The sequence below is a fragment of the Hyperolius riggenbachi genome, chromosome 3 (genome assembly GCF_040937935.1).
Source record: "Hyperolius riggenbachi isolate aHypRig1 chromosome 3, aHypRig1.pri, whole genome shotgun sequence".
NCBI lineage: Eukaryota > Metazoa > Chordata > Amphibia > Anura > Hyperoliidae > Hyperolius > Hyperolius riggenbachi.
In genome coordinates, this window is record NC_090648.1 from 143074487 (window position 1) to 143088232 (window position 13746).

Here is a 13746-nt window from a genome sequence, read left to right on the forward strand (position 1 = left end):
CCAGAGCTGCGCAGACGCACTGCTTGGTGACTGATCAGTCCCTGAAAACGAAACTGAGCCACAGCGGGGACCGGATGACTGGTGAGTGACAGCGCAGGTACAAGACGTCAAGGTTAAGGTTCCCTTTAAAGAGTCTGAAGCGAGAATAAATCTCGCTTCAGACCTCATAGATAGCAGGGGCACGTGTGCCCCTGCTAAACCGCCGCCATCCCGCGGCTTAACGGGGGTCCCTTCACCCCCAAATCCCCTCGTTTCAGTGGGGGAGCGCTTCCTGGTTGGGGCAGGGCTAACCGCCGCAGCCCTGCCCCACGCGCGTCTGTCAGCGCGTATCTCCGCCTCTCCCCCGCCCCTCTCAGTCTTCCTTCACTGAGAGGGGCGGGGGAGAGGCGGCGATGCGCCGCTGATAGACGCGACTGGAGGCAGGGCTGCAGCCGTTAGCCCTGCCTCCAGGAGCGACCAAGTCTGCGACCAAGTGTCGCAGTGGGGGGGTTTGGGGGTGAAGGGACCCCCATTTAGCGGCGCTATAGCGGCGGTTTAGCAGGGGCACAAGTGCCCCTGCTAACTATGAGCTCTGAAGCGAGATTTATTCTCGCTTCAGAGTCTCTTTAAGAAGGCAAACTTTTTTTTTTTTTTTTTTTAACTCAAACTTGTGGATTGTTATCACTATTCTTCTCCCCGACTGTAAAATAATTATTTCATTAGCACTGTGATGACCCTTGGTGAGGAAGATCAATAGCAAGGCTGTGTGTGTTGGGTGTAGCAATGAATGCATGTGGCACTTGTCTTCTGCTATTCTTTGGTCCCAGCCAACATTCTTTAGGCTGGAAAAATTCCACGGATTATGTAGTCAGTGTGCCAATTTTCACTTTTTAACCATACATTCCATTCATAAAGCAAATACATTCATCTCAATATTTGTACCTTATGGGATAATGAATTGTATGTGTAGTACAGAAATACAACATTAGTAGCAAAGAGAAGTCTCCTATTGTTTTTCCAGTACAGTAAGGCTATGTTCACACTATAAATCGCCAGCACTTTTGCAAGTGCTGAGCATTTTTTGCGCCTTTTCCTGCGCTATAAAAAGCACTTTTTTTAAGCGCTTTTTCAGAGGGATTTTTTCTTTTTACTTACTGGAAGTTAACTTCACCAGGAAATGAATAAATACAATGTATTTATTCATAGAAGCAATCGGGAAATCGATATACAAATCGCTCTTTCAAGCGCTTTGCGATTTCCCTGTACCTTCCATTACAGGCAAATCACCCCAAAAAATGGTACAGGCTGCGCTTTTTGGAGTGGATCGCAAGAGAACTGCTCATATGTGAACACTCTCTCATAGGGAATAATTGTACAAGCTCTTTTAGGGTGATTTTTTTTTTTTTTCCTCAAAAGCGCTTAAATACCCCCCCCCCCCCCCCCCCCCAACCCAAAAAAGCTCTAGGTGTGAACAAGCCCTAAGAGCTTGTTTACTTAGGGCATTTTCCCTTTTTTTTTTTTTTTTTTTTTTTTTTTTAAGTGCCAGCGATTTTGAAAATCGCCTTAAAAGAGCGTGTGCAATGAATCCTTATGGGACTGTTTATATCCGCTGACCAAAGCGCTGTGTGCACCATTTTTAAAGGGAACCAGAGACAATCCTAAAGATAAGATTTTATATATACTTGGGGCTTCCTCCAGCCCCATACGCACGGATCGCTCCCACGTCGCCATCCACCGCTGCCCACAACTACGAGAACCGGCTCCCGTCACTGACGTCATCGGAGCCAGGCTACGTAGGAGAAGTGCGCCCTCTACGTATCTATTCAGCTGCTGCTGCAGAGATACGCAAAGAGCGCACTGCTCCTACGCTAGACTGGCTCAGACTGACGGAAGAGCGGGGAGCCGGTTCTCATAGTTGCGGGCAGCGGTGGATGGCGGCGTGGGAGCGATCCATGCGTATAGGGCTGGAGGAAGTCCAGGTATGTATAAAATCTTTTCTTTACATTGTCTCTGGTTCTCTTTAAGGGCGAATTTGCTACAATGGAAGGTATAGGAAAAACGCAAAACGCGCACAAAATTTATTTTGCAGCGATTGCGTTTGACCCGGAAAAGAATAATTCAATTTATTCTTAAAAGCGCAAAGAGTTCACTTCCTGACTTGCATTAGGAAGTGAAAAAAGAAATCACTCTTCAAAAGCGCTTTGAAAAGAGCTTTACACAAAATCGTAGTGCACAGGTAAGCTCCGGGAGGGGGGAAAAAAAATCACTCTCAAAATCGCAAAAATTTCCATCGATTTTTTTTTTTTTTTTTTTTTTTTTTTAGATGTGAACAAAGCCTAAGAGTAAAAAAAAAAAAAAAAATTCAGCTATCTATGCAAAAAAGCTTCTCTGAGCTAATCCATGCACTTGGTCGAATACTGTCCTGTTTCCTGAGGCACTTAAACTGCAAAGAAACAGAGAGAGCGTGAGATAAGTTTAACCTATTTTGGTTCCTGGACGTAGTTTCTACGTCCAGGAACCATGCGCGCTCCCGCGGCGGATCGCGCGCGTGCACGCGCACTCCCGGCTGCGGATTCGGTAGCCAGGGAATCAATGTATCGGGCTATGGTGCCCGATCATTGATTCCTCTCCCCCGCTGAAAAAGCGACAGCTTCTCTCAGAAGCTGCGCCTTTTCTGGCCGTTCCCTCTCCGATGAGTCACTCTAAGCGTGTGTTACGCTTAGAGTGACGTCATGTAAACAAACTCATGGCCGCCATCTTGTGGCCAAAAAGTAATACTACACCTGTAAAAAAAAAAAAAAAAATACTAATTAACACACATTTACATTATAAATCTATTGTTTACCTCCCACCCTCCCAAAACTACTCAAATAAAATGTTTACTATAAAAAAAAAAAAAAACATTACAATAATAAAAGAAAAACCATGTAAATATTTACCTAAGGGTCTAAACTTTTAAATATCAATGTAAAGATGAAATATTTCTATTTTTTTTTTTTATTTTAAACTTGTAAATAGTGATAGATGCAAAATGGAAAAAATGCACCTCTTATTTCCAAATAAAATATTGTCGCCATACATTGTGATAGGGACATAATTTTAACGGTGTAATAACCGGAACATATGGACAAATACAATATGTGAGTTTTAATTATGGAGGCATGTATTATTTTAAAACTATAATGGCTAAAAACTGAGAAATAATGAATTTAAAATGCATTTACAGTAAAGTGGCTCTTAGCAAAATGTACCCCCCAAAGAAAGCCTGATTGGTGGCGGAAAAAACAAGATATAGATCAGTGCATTGTGATAAGTAGTGATAGTTATAGGCTAATGAATGGGAGGTGAACATTTCTCACGTGAAAACAACGGAACCTGAATGGGTTAAAAGACAGTGTGGTTTTAAAACTGCAACTGTGACAAAATTATGCGATGTTGTGTAAAAAAAAAAAAAGCTATGTAACTGAAAATAAAAATGACTTTTTATTTGCTACTAATGTTCTGTTTACTACCTGTACTACTCATAAAACATACGTTTGCATTCAGCTTGCTTTCTTAACTATCAGCTTAACTTTTTTAACTATACTCCATAAAGACATAAAATAGGAGAGCGCACACTGTGAATGGAGTCAGATGCTGGCCGCAAGCATCTACCAGCTGCAACTTAACCACTTGAGGACCGCAGTATTAAACCACCCTAAAGACCAGGCCATTTTTTAACAAATAGGCCACTGCAGCTTTAAGGCCTCGCTGCAGGGCCGTCCAACTCCACACACAAGTGATTTCCCCCCAACCTCTCTGTTGGTGGGGTCTGATCGCTCCCCCAATGTTTATTTTTTTTTTTTTTATTATTTTTTTTAGTAAATATCTTTCTTTTATTTTTAAATATTTTTTTTCTCTTTATTATCACTCTCCCTCCCCCCGTCAGCCTTTCAGCGCGATTGGCTGTGATAGGCTTCAGCCTATCACAGCGGATTGCTTTTGTGCCTCTGGAGGGGACAGCTGAGTGACACGGCTGTCCCCAGTACAGCGCTGCCATAGATCGCAGCGCTGTACGGCTATAAAAGACGGCGGTTTTGCCTTCTAACCGTCTCCTAGCGGTGATCGCCGCTGGGAGGCTGATGGCGGAGCTCCATCATTCATGCGGAGATGCACGCGATCTCCTGCAAATCCCGGTCCCAGGACTTGAAGCCAGTTGGCGTTAGGCGGTCTTTAGGTAATGCAGCTGAGACAGCATTTGTATTCCCATGCATGTCCACTTTCAATCCACGGTACGGTTCCCCAGCTGCAAAACTGTGTTGTGTGTGACCATGACTGTGCTCAGATAGGACTCCGTGCAGTGGCCTCTTTGCACAGCCTGTGCCGAGCACTAGCATGCACCCAGCTGGTGCATGGGAACAGCTGACAGGTGGTGATCTGGTGTGGAAAAAGCCTAAAGGTGGCCACTAATGATACAATTTGCCGAACGATCATTTACAATCGTTCATACGAAAAATCATTCATAATTGATCGTTTGGGATCACAAATCTCCTAACCAATCCAAGCAGGTTAATGAAATCAATCTGAATTTCTGTTTGATCCTGTCAATCTGACCGTATTTGTTAGGAGATTTTGTCCTTTAGTGGTCCCAATCGATCATTTACAATTGTTCATACAAAGAATATGTAATAAATAATTTGGTAAATTGTATAATTAGTGGCCACCTTAATTGCTGAAATACAAGTGTAGATAGTCCAGTAGCTTTTTTTTTTTTTTTAAGTACCGTAGTTCTCACTGCCTGTTGAATATAATACCGTATCTGTTTCTATGGTAGCTGGTGATGTCACTCTGGCAGTGTTGTAAGCTCAGACCTGGGAGTCGGCCTTGTTTTCTTGCATTTAAAGGGGAACTGAAGTAAGAGGTATACGGAGGCTGCCATATTTATTTCCTGTTAATCAATACCAGTTGCTTGGCAGCCCTGCTGGTCTATTTCGCTGCAGTAGTATCTGAATAACACCAGAAATAAGCATGCAGCTAGTCTTTTCAGATCTGACGTTCAGGGGCTATGGCTAATAGTATTAGAGGCAGAGGATCAGCAGGGCTGCCATGCAACTGGTATTGCTTAAAAGGAAATAAACATGGCAGCCTCCATATACCTCTCTCTTCAGTTCCCCTTTAAGGAAGTTCTTGCTGTGGGTGTCAGTATTTAGTGCAGTAGATGGGTGGTTATGTGATTGCAGTCACATGCACACACCCACTGCATGAACATTCTTTAATTATACATCCAGGCTTTGGTTTTAACGAGAGAACGTTTCTCCATGTGGCTGGGAGCATAACCACTCATTTTCCAACATTTCATTATCTAATAGCAGGTAATGATCACTGAATCCAGTGAATCAGACTGTATATCTCTGAAAGTAGTGATAGTTTTCAGCATTGACTCTATCAGTGAATAGCTCGCGTGGGAAGCTTATCCTAATGAGGCTTCACCTGTCCTCGTCAGCCTCGGGAATCCAGCGCTGGCAGCCCCAAAAATCTTTCTGGTGGTGCATGAAGGTGCAGTAGTGGCTGCAGCATACGGCAATATTTACAATCTGCGCAGTACCGGCTTCCCCTCTGGCTCCAGCGAAATAGCCAAATCCTATCGGGTCTGCTCTTGTGCGCAGGTGCGAGGCGCCTGTGGAGTAGAATGAACCCGTTTGGGCTCAGCTATTTCCAACGGAGCCTGAGAGGAAGCCGGTACTGCGTCCGCACAGGAGCACAGAATGTAAATATTATTGTATGCTGTTCGGGGGAGTCAGCGCTGGAACAAGAAGCCACAGGAGGATGGGGAAGCCATATCAGGATCCAGAGGCTTCCCTCTCACGAGGTAAGTGTCCTCCAGGGGCACTTGACAGCCAGGCAATGGGCATTGTCTAAAAGGAAATAAATATGGCAGTCTACATAACCCTCTGACAAACAGTGTCACTTTAAGGAGCGTCTATCATCTTTGCGAACACATTGAAATGAACAGAGTTTACACTACAGATTTCAGAGTTTTACATGCATTTCTAAATGTTTCTAAAGGTTTATTTACCATGACGAGAATATGATGCAGGAAAAAACATTTGTCCGCATAATAAGAGGACTGATTTAGTACAGGAAAGAAGAAAGGACCCTACAAATGTTTCAGAATTATGGTTTTACCTGAGGAGTCTACACAGATCTGTTCAGTTAAACATCGTTTTGAAGAGGCACTTATAGTGACATATAGAAGATAGAATGCAGAAATTACAGTAATGTTCCTGGTTTCAGCATCAGAAACATTTCCTATAGCTATATATTGTTGTATATTGAATGCAGCCCCAGGTATGTATTTTTTTTTTTTTTTTTTTTTTTTTTTTTTTTTTTTTTTTTTGTACTGGCTTTAGAACTATGAGAAACGATTTTACAATGGGCAAACCTTAATCAAATAATTTATAATTGAATATTGTAAAAAAAAAAAAAGCTATTTTATTCATTGAGTTTCACTACAATTCTTCTTTAAAGGACAGGCAAGAGGGATATATATATATATATATATATATATATAGATAGATAGATAGATAGATAGATAGATAGATAGATAGATAGATAGATAGATAGATAGATAGATAGATAGATAGATAGATAGATAGATAGATAGATAGATATAGATATATAGATAGATATAGATATATAGATAGATGTTGCCATATTTATTTACGCAATACCAGTTGCCTGGCTATTTTGTATATTATTATTATTATATTATTGTCAGATCTGACTTTAACATTAGCTGCATGCTTGTTTCAGGTGTGTGATTCAGACACTACTGCAGCCAAGTAGATCAGCAGGACTGCCATTCTGCTGGTATTGTTTAAAAAAGGAAATAAATATGGAAGCCCTTATATTCTTCGCACTTCAGTTGTTCTTTAACCTCCCTAGCGTTACGATTATTTCTGGATTTTAACTTCCCAAAATGTGTCAAGCAAGAGTCTAAGTATACAGTGCAGGAGAGTATTGTGTATGCACGTCAATTCTGTTCACAGCATGTTTTGTATTGACGTGCATAACAGTCAATACTGTGAGGGAGGTTGAGTGTTCATGTGTGAAATTCTAGTTAGTCTAAAACTTTTTTCTTTACTTGTGTGCAGGTTCACAGTTTCATTAAAACTTCAGAATTGGAAGAAGTGGATTTTGCTGGTTGGCTATGTTCTACTATGGGCCTGAAACAGCCCAGCACCCCAACCCATGCCCCAGGGGTGTGAGGAGGAAGAGACGAGAAGCTGGTCCAGGCAGAGAGCCACCGCCGACATATCCTGCTCCTGCCAGCCTGCAGGGTGGGATCTCTGCAGAATGTGCCAAAAATAAACGGTTTCTTTTCATTCTCATTAACCCCTTCATTCAAGGAAGGGCCTGCAGGGCATGGGTCAAGGATAGATATCTCCATGTCTCTCGTGGGCTTCACCTGCAGTAAGATCCCTGCTTTTACCCCATGATGCTTTGTGGTACCTGTGAGGCTTTCCGTAACATAACAGGATATCCCCCAGTCTGTTTAGGAGATCGATGAACTCTCAACGTTTTAATTTATCAGCAAAAGTGGGCCAGTCCCATGTGGAACCAATCTCAGATGGGGGCTGCATTATGTCTTTTACTGTAGTCTTTGTGTGCAGGTTGTGTAGCCAGACTATTAGGAATCAAAGTAGCCTATTTTGTAACAATAATTACTCAGATATATTTCTCTAGAAATTATTTTTCTCTGCTGCGCTTGTTATGATGGCTCACATTGGTCACACATGAGACTGCCCTGCACGCTTCGCATATTTCCCACACTGGCGACTTGTACCCTCTGCTGTCTAGAGATCTGAGCCATGCGTGTTCCACACAGGTAATAACCGTCCGTGCTGGAACCAGGGTCCAAAGCCATAACCCGGGGGCCTGACCTAAGAGCTTGCCTTTTGTGGGGAATGGATTATGGAGAACTCGTCTCTGTCGGAGCTCTGAAGTGGCTCGCTGCAGTCAGCACACTGTATACATCTGGCAGAGTCATTGGTACTAGTGGAGTCTGCATGGTTACAGGCACACAGAGCATTACAGAGGAAAAGGCTGAGACCATGGCTTGTTGCTCCGGTAGAGAAGGGGATATGAATCCAGCAGGCGGATCTGCTGCCTACTGCCTATGCCTCTTCACCTGCCCAGACTTTTCATATTTATTTTATATTTGAATGTGATGTGATGTGATTGCTCCAAATCCCCCGCTGTGTCAGGTTTCTCCACCTCATTAGTCACCTTGTAGCCTCCTGGTTCTTCATCGAAACACTCCGAGATCGTGGTGGGGAGGCTGAACCCAGCACCCCCTTCCTTACAGTAAGAAGCCTTCAGTCCCCATAACCTGTCCCTCCCTCCCTCCGGAATCTTCAGATGTATTATCTTTGACTATAATAAATATATTACAAAGTATCTGATGTTGTTACATTTCTCTGCATGCTGTTACACAAAACCTGACCTAGTTATTGCACAAGACCAATAAAAAAAAAACAACTTACCACTGCATTCAGATAGTAAAAGCAGGACCTCAGGTTGGAAGGTTGAGCTCTGGTGTGCCGCATTGACCACCTCTGTATTTGTCAATGAGGCTTAAAGGAAACTTGAACTAACTGTAAAAAAAAGTTTCACTTACCTGGGGCTTCTGCCAGCCCCCTGCAGCTGCCCTGTGCCCACGCCATCACGTAAATCCTCCGGTCCCCCACCGTGGCTAACGTTCATTAACCAACTTCCAAGTCAGTGGCCACTGTGCCTGCGCAGCCCTGGCTGCACTTGTCCTAGTTTGTGCTCCCGTCGCCAGGAGCACCCTGCGCAGGTGCAGTACAAGAAAATTAAAGTGTACCAGAGGCAACGTGACATGATGTATACATCATGTCACATGGGTATGTGCAGTACAAAACATATTAATAACCGGGCTGTTTTACTTTACATTTTTTTTTTTATTTTTTTTTTTTTTTTTTTTTTGCTGCTTGAAGAGAATTTTTAGGCATGGAAGTGAAAGCTTCTGTCTTGTCGGGAATATAGTAAACATCACTGATGAGCAAAGTACAGCCATAAAAGTTTTTTCCCGGCAGAATACAACTTCCGACAGAAGACGGAGATGGGGAAAAGGTCAATACTTCATGTATTTTCATTTAGGGACACTTAATAGGCTGCCACTGAGAAGAGGAAACCAATCATTCAATCTACTTTGTAAATGTTTAAATATAAAACTATGGGATAACTAGAAAAAAAAAAAGTACTTTTTAGGAGTAGACGTACTGTAGTATTGTTTCTTGAGTTTTTCACCTCAGGTTCACTTTAACATGATGATGAACCAATAGTAAGGTGTGGGACGGTGTCAGAGCTCAGCTTTCCAAGCTAGTGCCAAAGTTCTTGTGGTACCACCGGGGACCTTCCTCGTGTCTCTGGATGTGGAGGCCCTTTATACGAGCATCCCGCACGACGGAGGAGTCGGGCAGTGGCAACCTTTTTGAGTGAACGTGCGCGTACTGAAAAGGGACATAACGATTTCTTGCTGGGTCTTCTGCGATTTGCTTCTTACCAACAATGTTTTCGTGTTTGATGGGACCCACTACCTCCAGGTGCAGGGCGCAGCGATGGGCACAACATGTGCTCCGTCCTATGCCAATTTGTACCTGGGGGAGTGGGAACTCACTATCTTCGCAGACGAGGACTTGGAGATGTACCTGTGCATGTTTTATCATGGCACAGGTACATCGACATCCTCGTTTTGTGGACTGGGACTGAATCAGATTTGAATAATTTTGTTACTAGACTTAATGACAACACAAGAAATTTAACATTTACTATGACGTGATCGTGGAACGATCCCTTTTTCTTGATATATGTATATCGATTGACGTGAGTGGTCATATTACCACTGACCTCTGTAGAAAGGAGACGGCAACTAATGCCCTGTTGCATGCTTCCAGTTTCCATCCGTCTCATACGATCAGGGGGATTCCCACTGGCCAATATATGAGGGTTAGACGAAATTGTTCTTCTGATGAAGCTTTTCAGTCTCAGGCCAACCTACTGCGAGCTAGGTTTCGCAGTAGGGGTTATCCCGACGTGACACTACGACGGGCGTTTAATAAGGTTAAGAAAAGGGATCGTTCCAGTCTTCTTATTCAACGTCCCTATCATAAAACCAAACAACAGAAATCAGATTTGCGTTTTGTAACCAAATATTGTGTCCAACATTCCAATTTAAGACATATTTTACAGAAACATTGGTATTTATTGCAGAATGACCCAGCGATAGGCCATGTGTTCCCTGAGCATCCTATCGTTACATAGGCTACATCCCTCCGAGACACTTTAGTACAAAGTCATTTTGGGGGTGGGTCAACCCCAGACGTCATTGCATCGTGTTGGGAACTTATACATGTGGTGGTTGCTCTTATTGCCAATTCATTAGGGTGGGGAGGACAGTTATCTTTCCTAATGGTAAACTTCACACCTTAAAACACTGTCTATTGTCAAACTGAGCTAGTGGTTTATTTATTGCTTTGCCCGTGCGGCTCGTTCTATATAGGCAAGACTAAGAGAAATTTATGGAGACTCATTTCCGAGCATATGCAGAATGTCGAAAATGAAGGTTCCCTTACTCCCATTGCCCGACACGTGAGACAATGCCCCATGTGTACTGGCAAGAAATTACGCTTTGTAGGATTAGACAGAATCCATGGCACTATACGAGGGGGTAATCTTGATCGTCTCCTCCTTCAGAGAGCAACAAGGTGGATTTTTGAGCTCCAGGCATGCCAGCCTCCAGGTTTAAATGAGGCTTTTAGTTACGCCTCATTTTTACCCCTTTGATTAGAATTAGGTGATTTTTCACCACTTCTGCTGTGATTTCCCCCCCCCCCCCCTTCTTCCCCCCTTCTCCCCCTTCCTTCCCTTTCCCTCTCTTTACTTCCCCCCCCCCCCCCCTTTCCCTTCCTTTCCTCTCCCTCTTCCCATTTTCCCATTCCCGACCTCTCTCCTCTCTGTCGTATATTAGCTCATGGTCGCCCATTTTTGACATGTCTGAACCTGCAGGGACTATTTTTCAGTTTTTTTGTGCATGGCCATATGATATTTTTGCCATGCACTGCTCTTTGGCGTCCTGTTTATGTAGGCGCCTTTGAGCCATATTTATACTTGTCCCTTTATCTCTTTATATATGAAGGTGTTCTTTTTTTTTTATATACATAAAAGGTTAGGTTGATCTGGAAGGGACTATTTCCCCGTGTTATTTGAGACAAACATGAATGTATTGGATGTGGTGTGTTTTGATGTATGAGTCACTGGAGTTTGGAGGTGCGACAGTGTGGACCCGTGTGACGTGGAGGCGAGAGCTTGCTTTCCACCTGCTCGCTCCGGTGGCCCGCACATGTCACTTCCGGTCCACACATGCACTTCTGCTCTGCTCTGATTGCCTCTATGAGCGGATTTGTATCCGCATGTCGGAGACGCAGGCACGCCTTTTGATGACGCCGTGAGAACGGCGAAACGTAAGGGCCGTGCCTGCATGAGACGCCATCTCCTCCCGCGGGCCCCCTGTCCATCTGCCACCCACCGCATGAGACCAGAGAACGTTCAGTACTGCCAGACTGGCGCCTTGAGCCCATCAGGACTCGACCATTGACTCTGTCTATATGGCCGCATGTCTCGCTCGGCTGACCACCTCACCAGCAGCTGTGATTAGATGCTGACAGCCCATGTATCCACGGCATAGCGGACATCAGCACATCACCCAGCTCGCCATTCATCACCATAGATTGAGTGTCCACATCCTCCAATGCTGGTGATTCACAGGAGGGTGAGATATTGCAATAATGTTTGTACAGTGACCAGGACTGGCTTGGTGTGTCACATGGCATAAGCTTTGCTGCTGCTGTTCTAACCACTGTTGGCTTGCTGCTTTGGATGGTCACTGCGAGCCTTGCTGCTTTATACTGGATTGCTCCTGCATCTGTCGCTTGTACTTTGGACAGTTTTTTTTGTCTAAATAACTGCTTTTTTATCTGTCGCCTCAACTCTGGACAGTTTTTGCTAACAGGCGAGCTCACACTATTGCCTGGCCAGCGTGTGTTAGTGGTATGCATGTGGGGTCTATGTGAGGAGATGGCCATCTCATGGGGTTTTTATTGTTTTTCTTAGATATGTTTACAATAAAATTTATACTTTTATAGATTTATGGTATAATCCCCTCATTATTCATGGAGTAATCACTGTCAGCATCTGTAGAATTTCATCTTCTCCAAACAGTTGTGTACCAAAGTTCCCATAGGAGTGGCAGTCGTTCAGCACTGTTACTCTTCAGTGCATGGATACTAAACACGTTAGAACAGTTAAGCATGACTTGTAGGCTTATGGAAGCTTTTAATCCTTCCACTTTCTGCTGAACATATACTAGAATGTAACAGGGTGGTATCAGGGGCGGACTGACCATTAGGGCACTCGGGCACGGACCGAGGGCCCGTGGTCAGGGGGGGCCCCGTCAGACAACCCTGGGTAGGAGGGGAAGCAGCCAGTGAAAGGGAGCTATAGCTGACAGCGGGCGGAGACTTACCGCTGTTACAGCCGGCTGAGGGAGCTGTGATCTGTGCGCCGCAAGTCTGGTCTTGAGTAGACAGATCGCAGCTCCCTCCGGTGGCTGGACAGCGGTAAGTCTCGACAGTGCGACACTTCAGTATTCCGGAGGGGACAGCCAGGAAGGGGGGCCCCAAGGTGAGGGAAGGGGGGGGGGGGACTTCCCCCCCCCCCCCCCCCCCCTTCCCCACGCTCTGCACACCGCTCCCTTTCACTGGCTGCCTCCCCTCCTGGGGACACCTGGCTACATATACTGGGGACACCTATACACCTAACTACATATACTGGGGGCAGCTATACACCTAGCTACATATACTGGGGACACATATACACCTGGCTACAAATACTGGGGACACCTACAAACCTGGCTACATATACTGGGGACACCTATAGACCTGGCTATACTGGGAACATCTATCCACCTGGCTATACTGGGGACACCTATCCACCTGGCTACATATACTGGGGACATCTATAGACCTGGCTACATATATTGGGGACACCTATCCACCTGGCTACATATACTGGGGACACCCCTAGACCTGGCTATACTGGGAACACCCATAGACCTGGCTATACTGGGAACACCTAGCTACATATACTGGGAACACCTATAGACCTGGCTATACAGAAGACACCTATAGGCCTGGCTACCTATTCTGGAGACACCTGTAGAACTGGCTACCTATACTGGGGGCACCCATAGACCTGGCTACCTATTCTGGGGACACCTATAATCCTAGCTACCTATTCTGGGGACACCTATAATCCTGGCTACCTATCCTGGGTAGGGGCTACCTATAGACCTGGCTACTTATACTGGGGACACATATAGACCTGGATACCTGCACTGGGAAAACCTATAGACCTGGTTACTTCCACTGGTGATACCTTTTGACCTGGTTACCTATACTGGGGGCACCTATTTTCTGGGAACTGTTGCTAGATTAACTAATTTGGGGGAACTGCTGCTGCCAGATTAAGTGTTTTTTGCGAAACAGCTGCCAGATGATGTGTATTTTTGGGGAACTGCTGCCAGATTGTGTATAATGGGGGAACCGCTGCTTCCAGATTATGTGTATTTTGGGGAACCACTGCTGCCAGATTACATGTATGTTGGGTGATCCGCTGCCAGATCACGCATATTTTGGGGAGCCGATG

The 13746-nt window shown here is 44.6% G+C and overlaps 1 protein-coding gene across 1 annotated transcript in view; it reads left to right on the forward strand.

Annotated features, from left to right (window-relative positions):
• Positions 1–8418, forward strand: part of MAP2K1 (mitogen-activated protein kinase kinase 1) — a 52947-nt gene extending 44529 nt beyond the window's left edge. The window contains exon 11 of the mRNA XM_068275020.1: positions 7113–8418. Coding sequence (XP_068131121.1) covers positions 7113–7226 — 114 coding nt within the window. The 3' untranslated portion in view covers positions 7227–8418. The remainder of the gene's footprint in view (positions 1–7112) is intronic.
• Positions 8419–13746: the final 5328 nt, after the last annotated feature.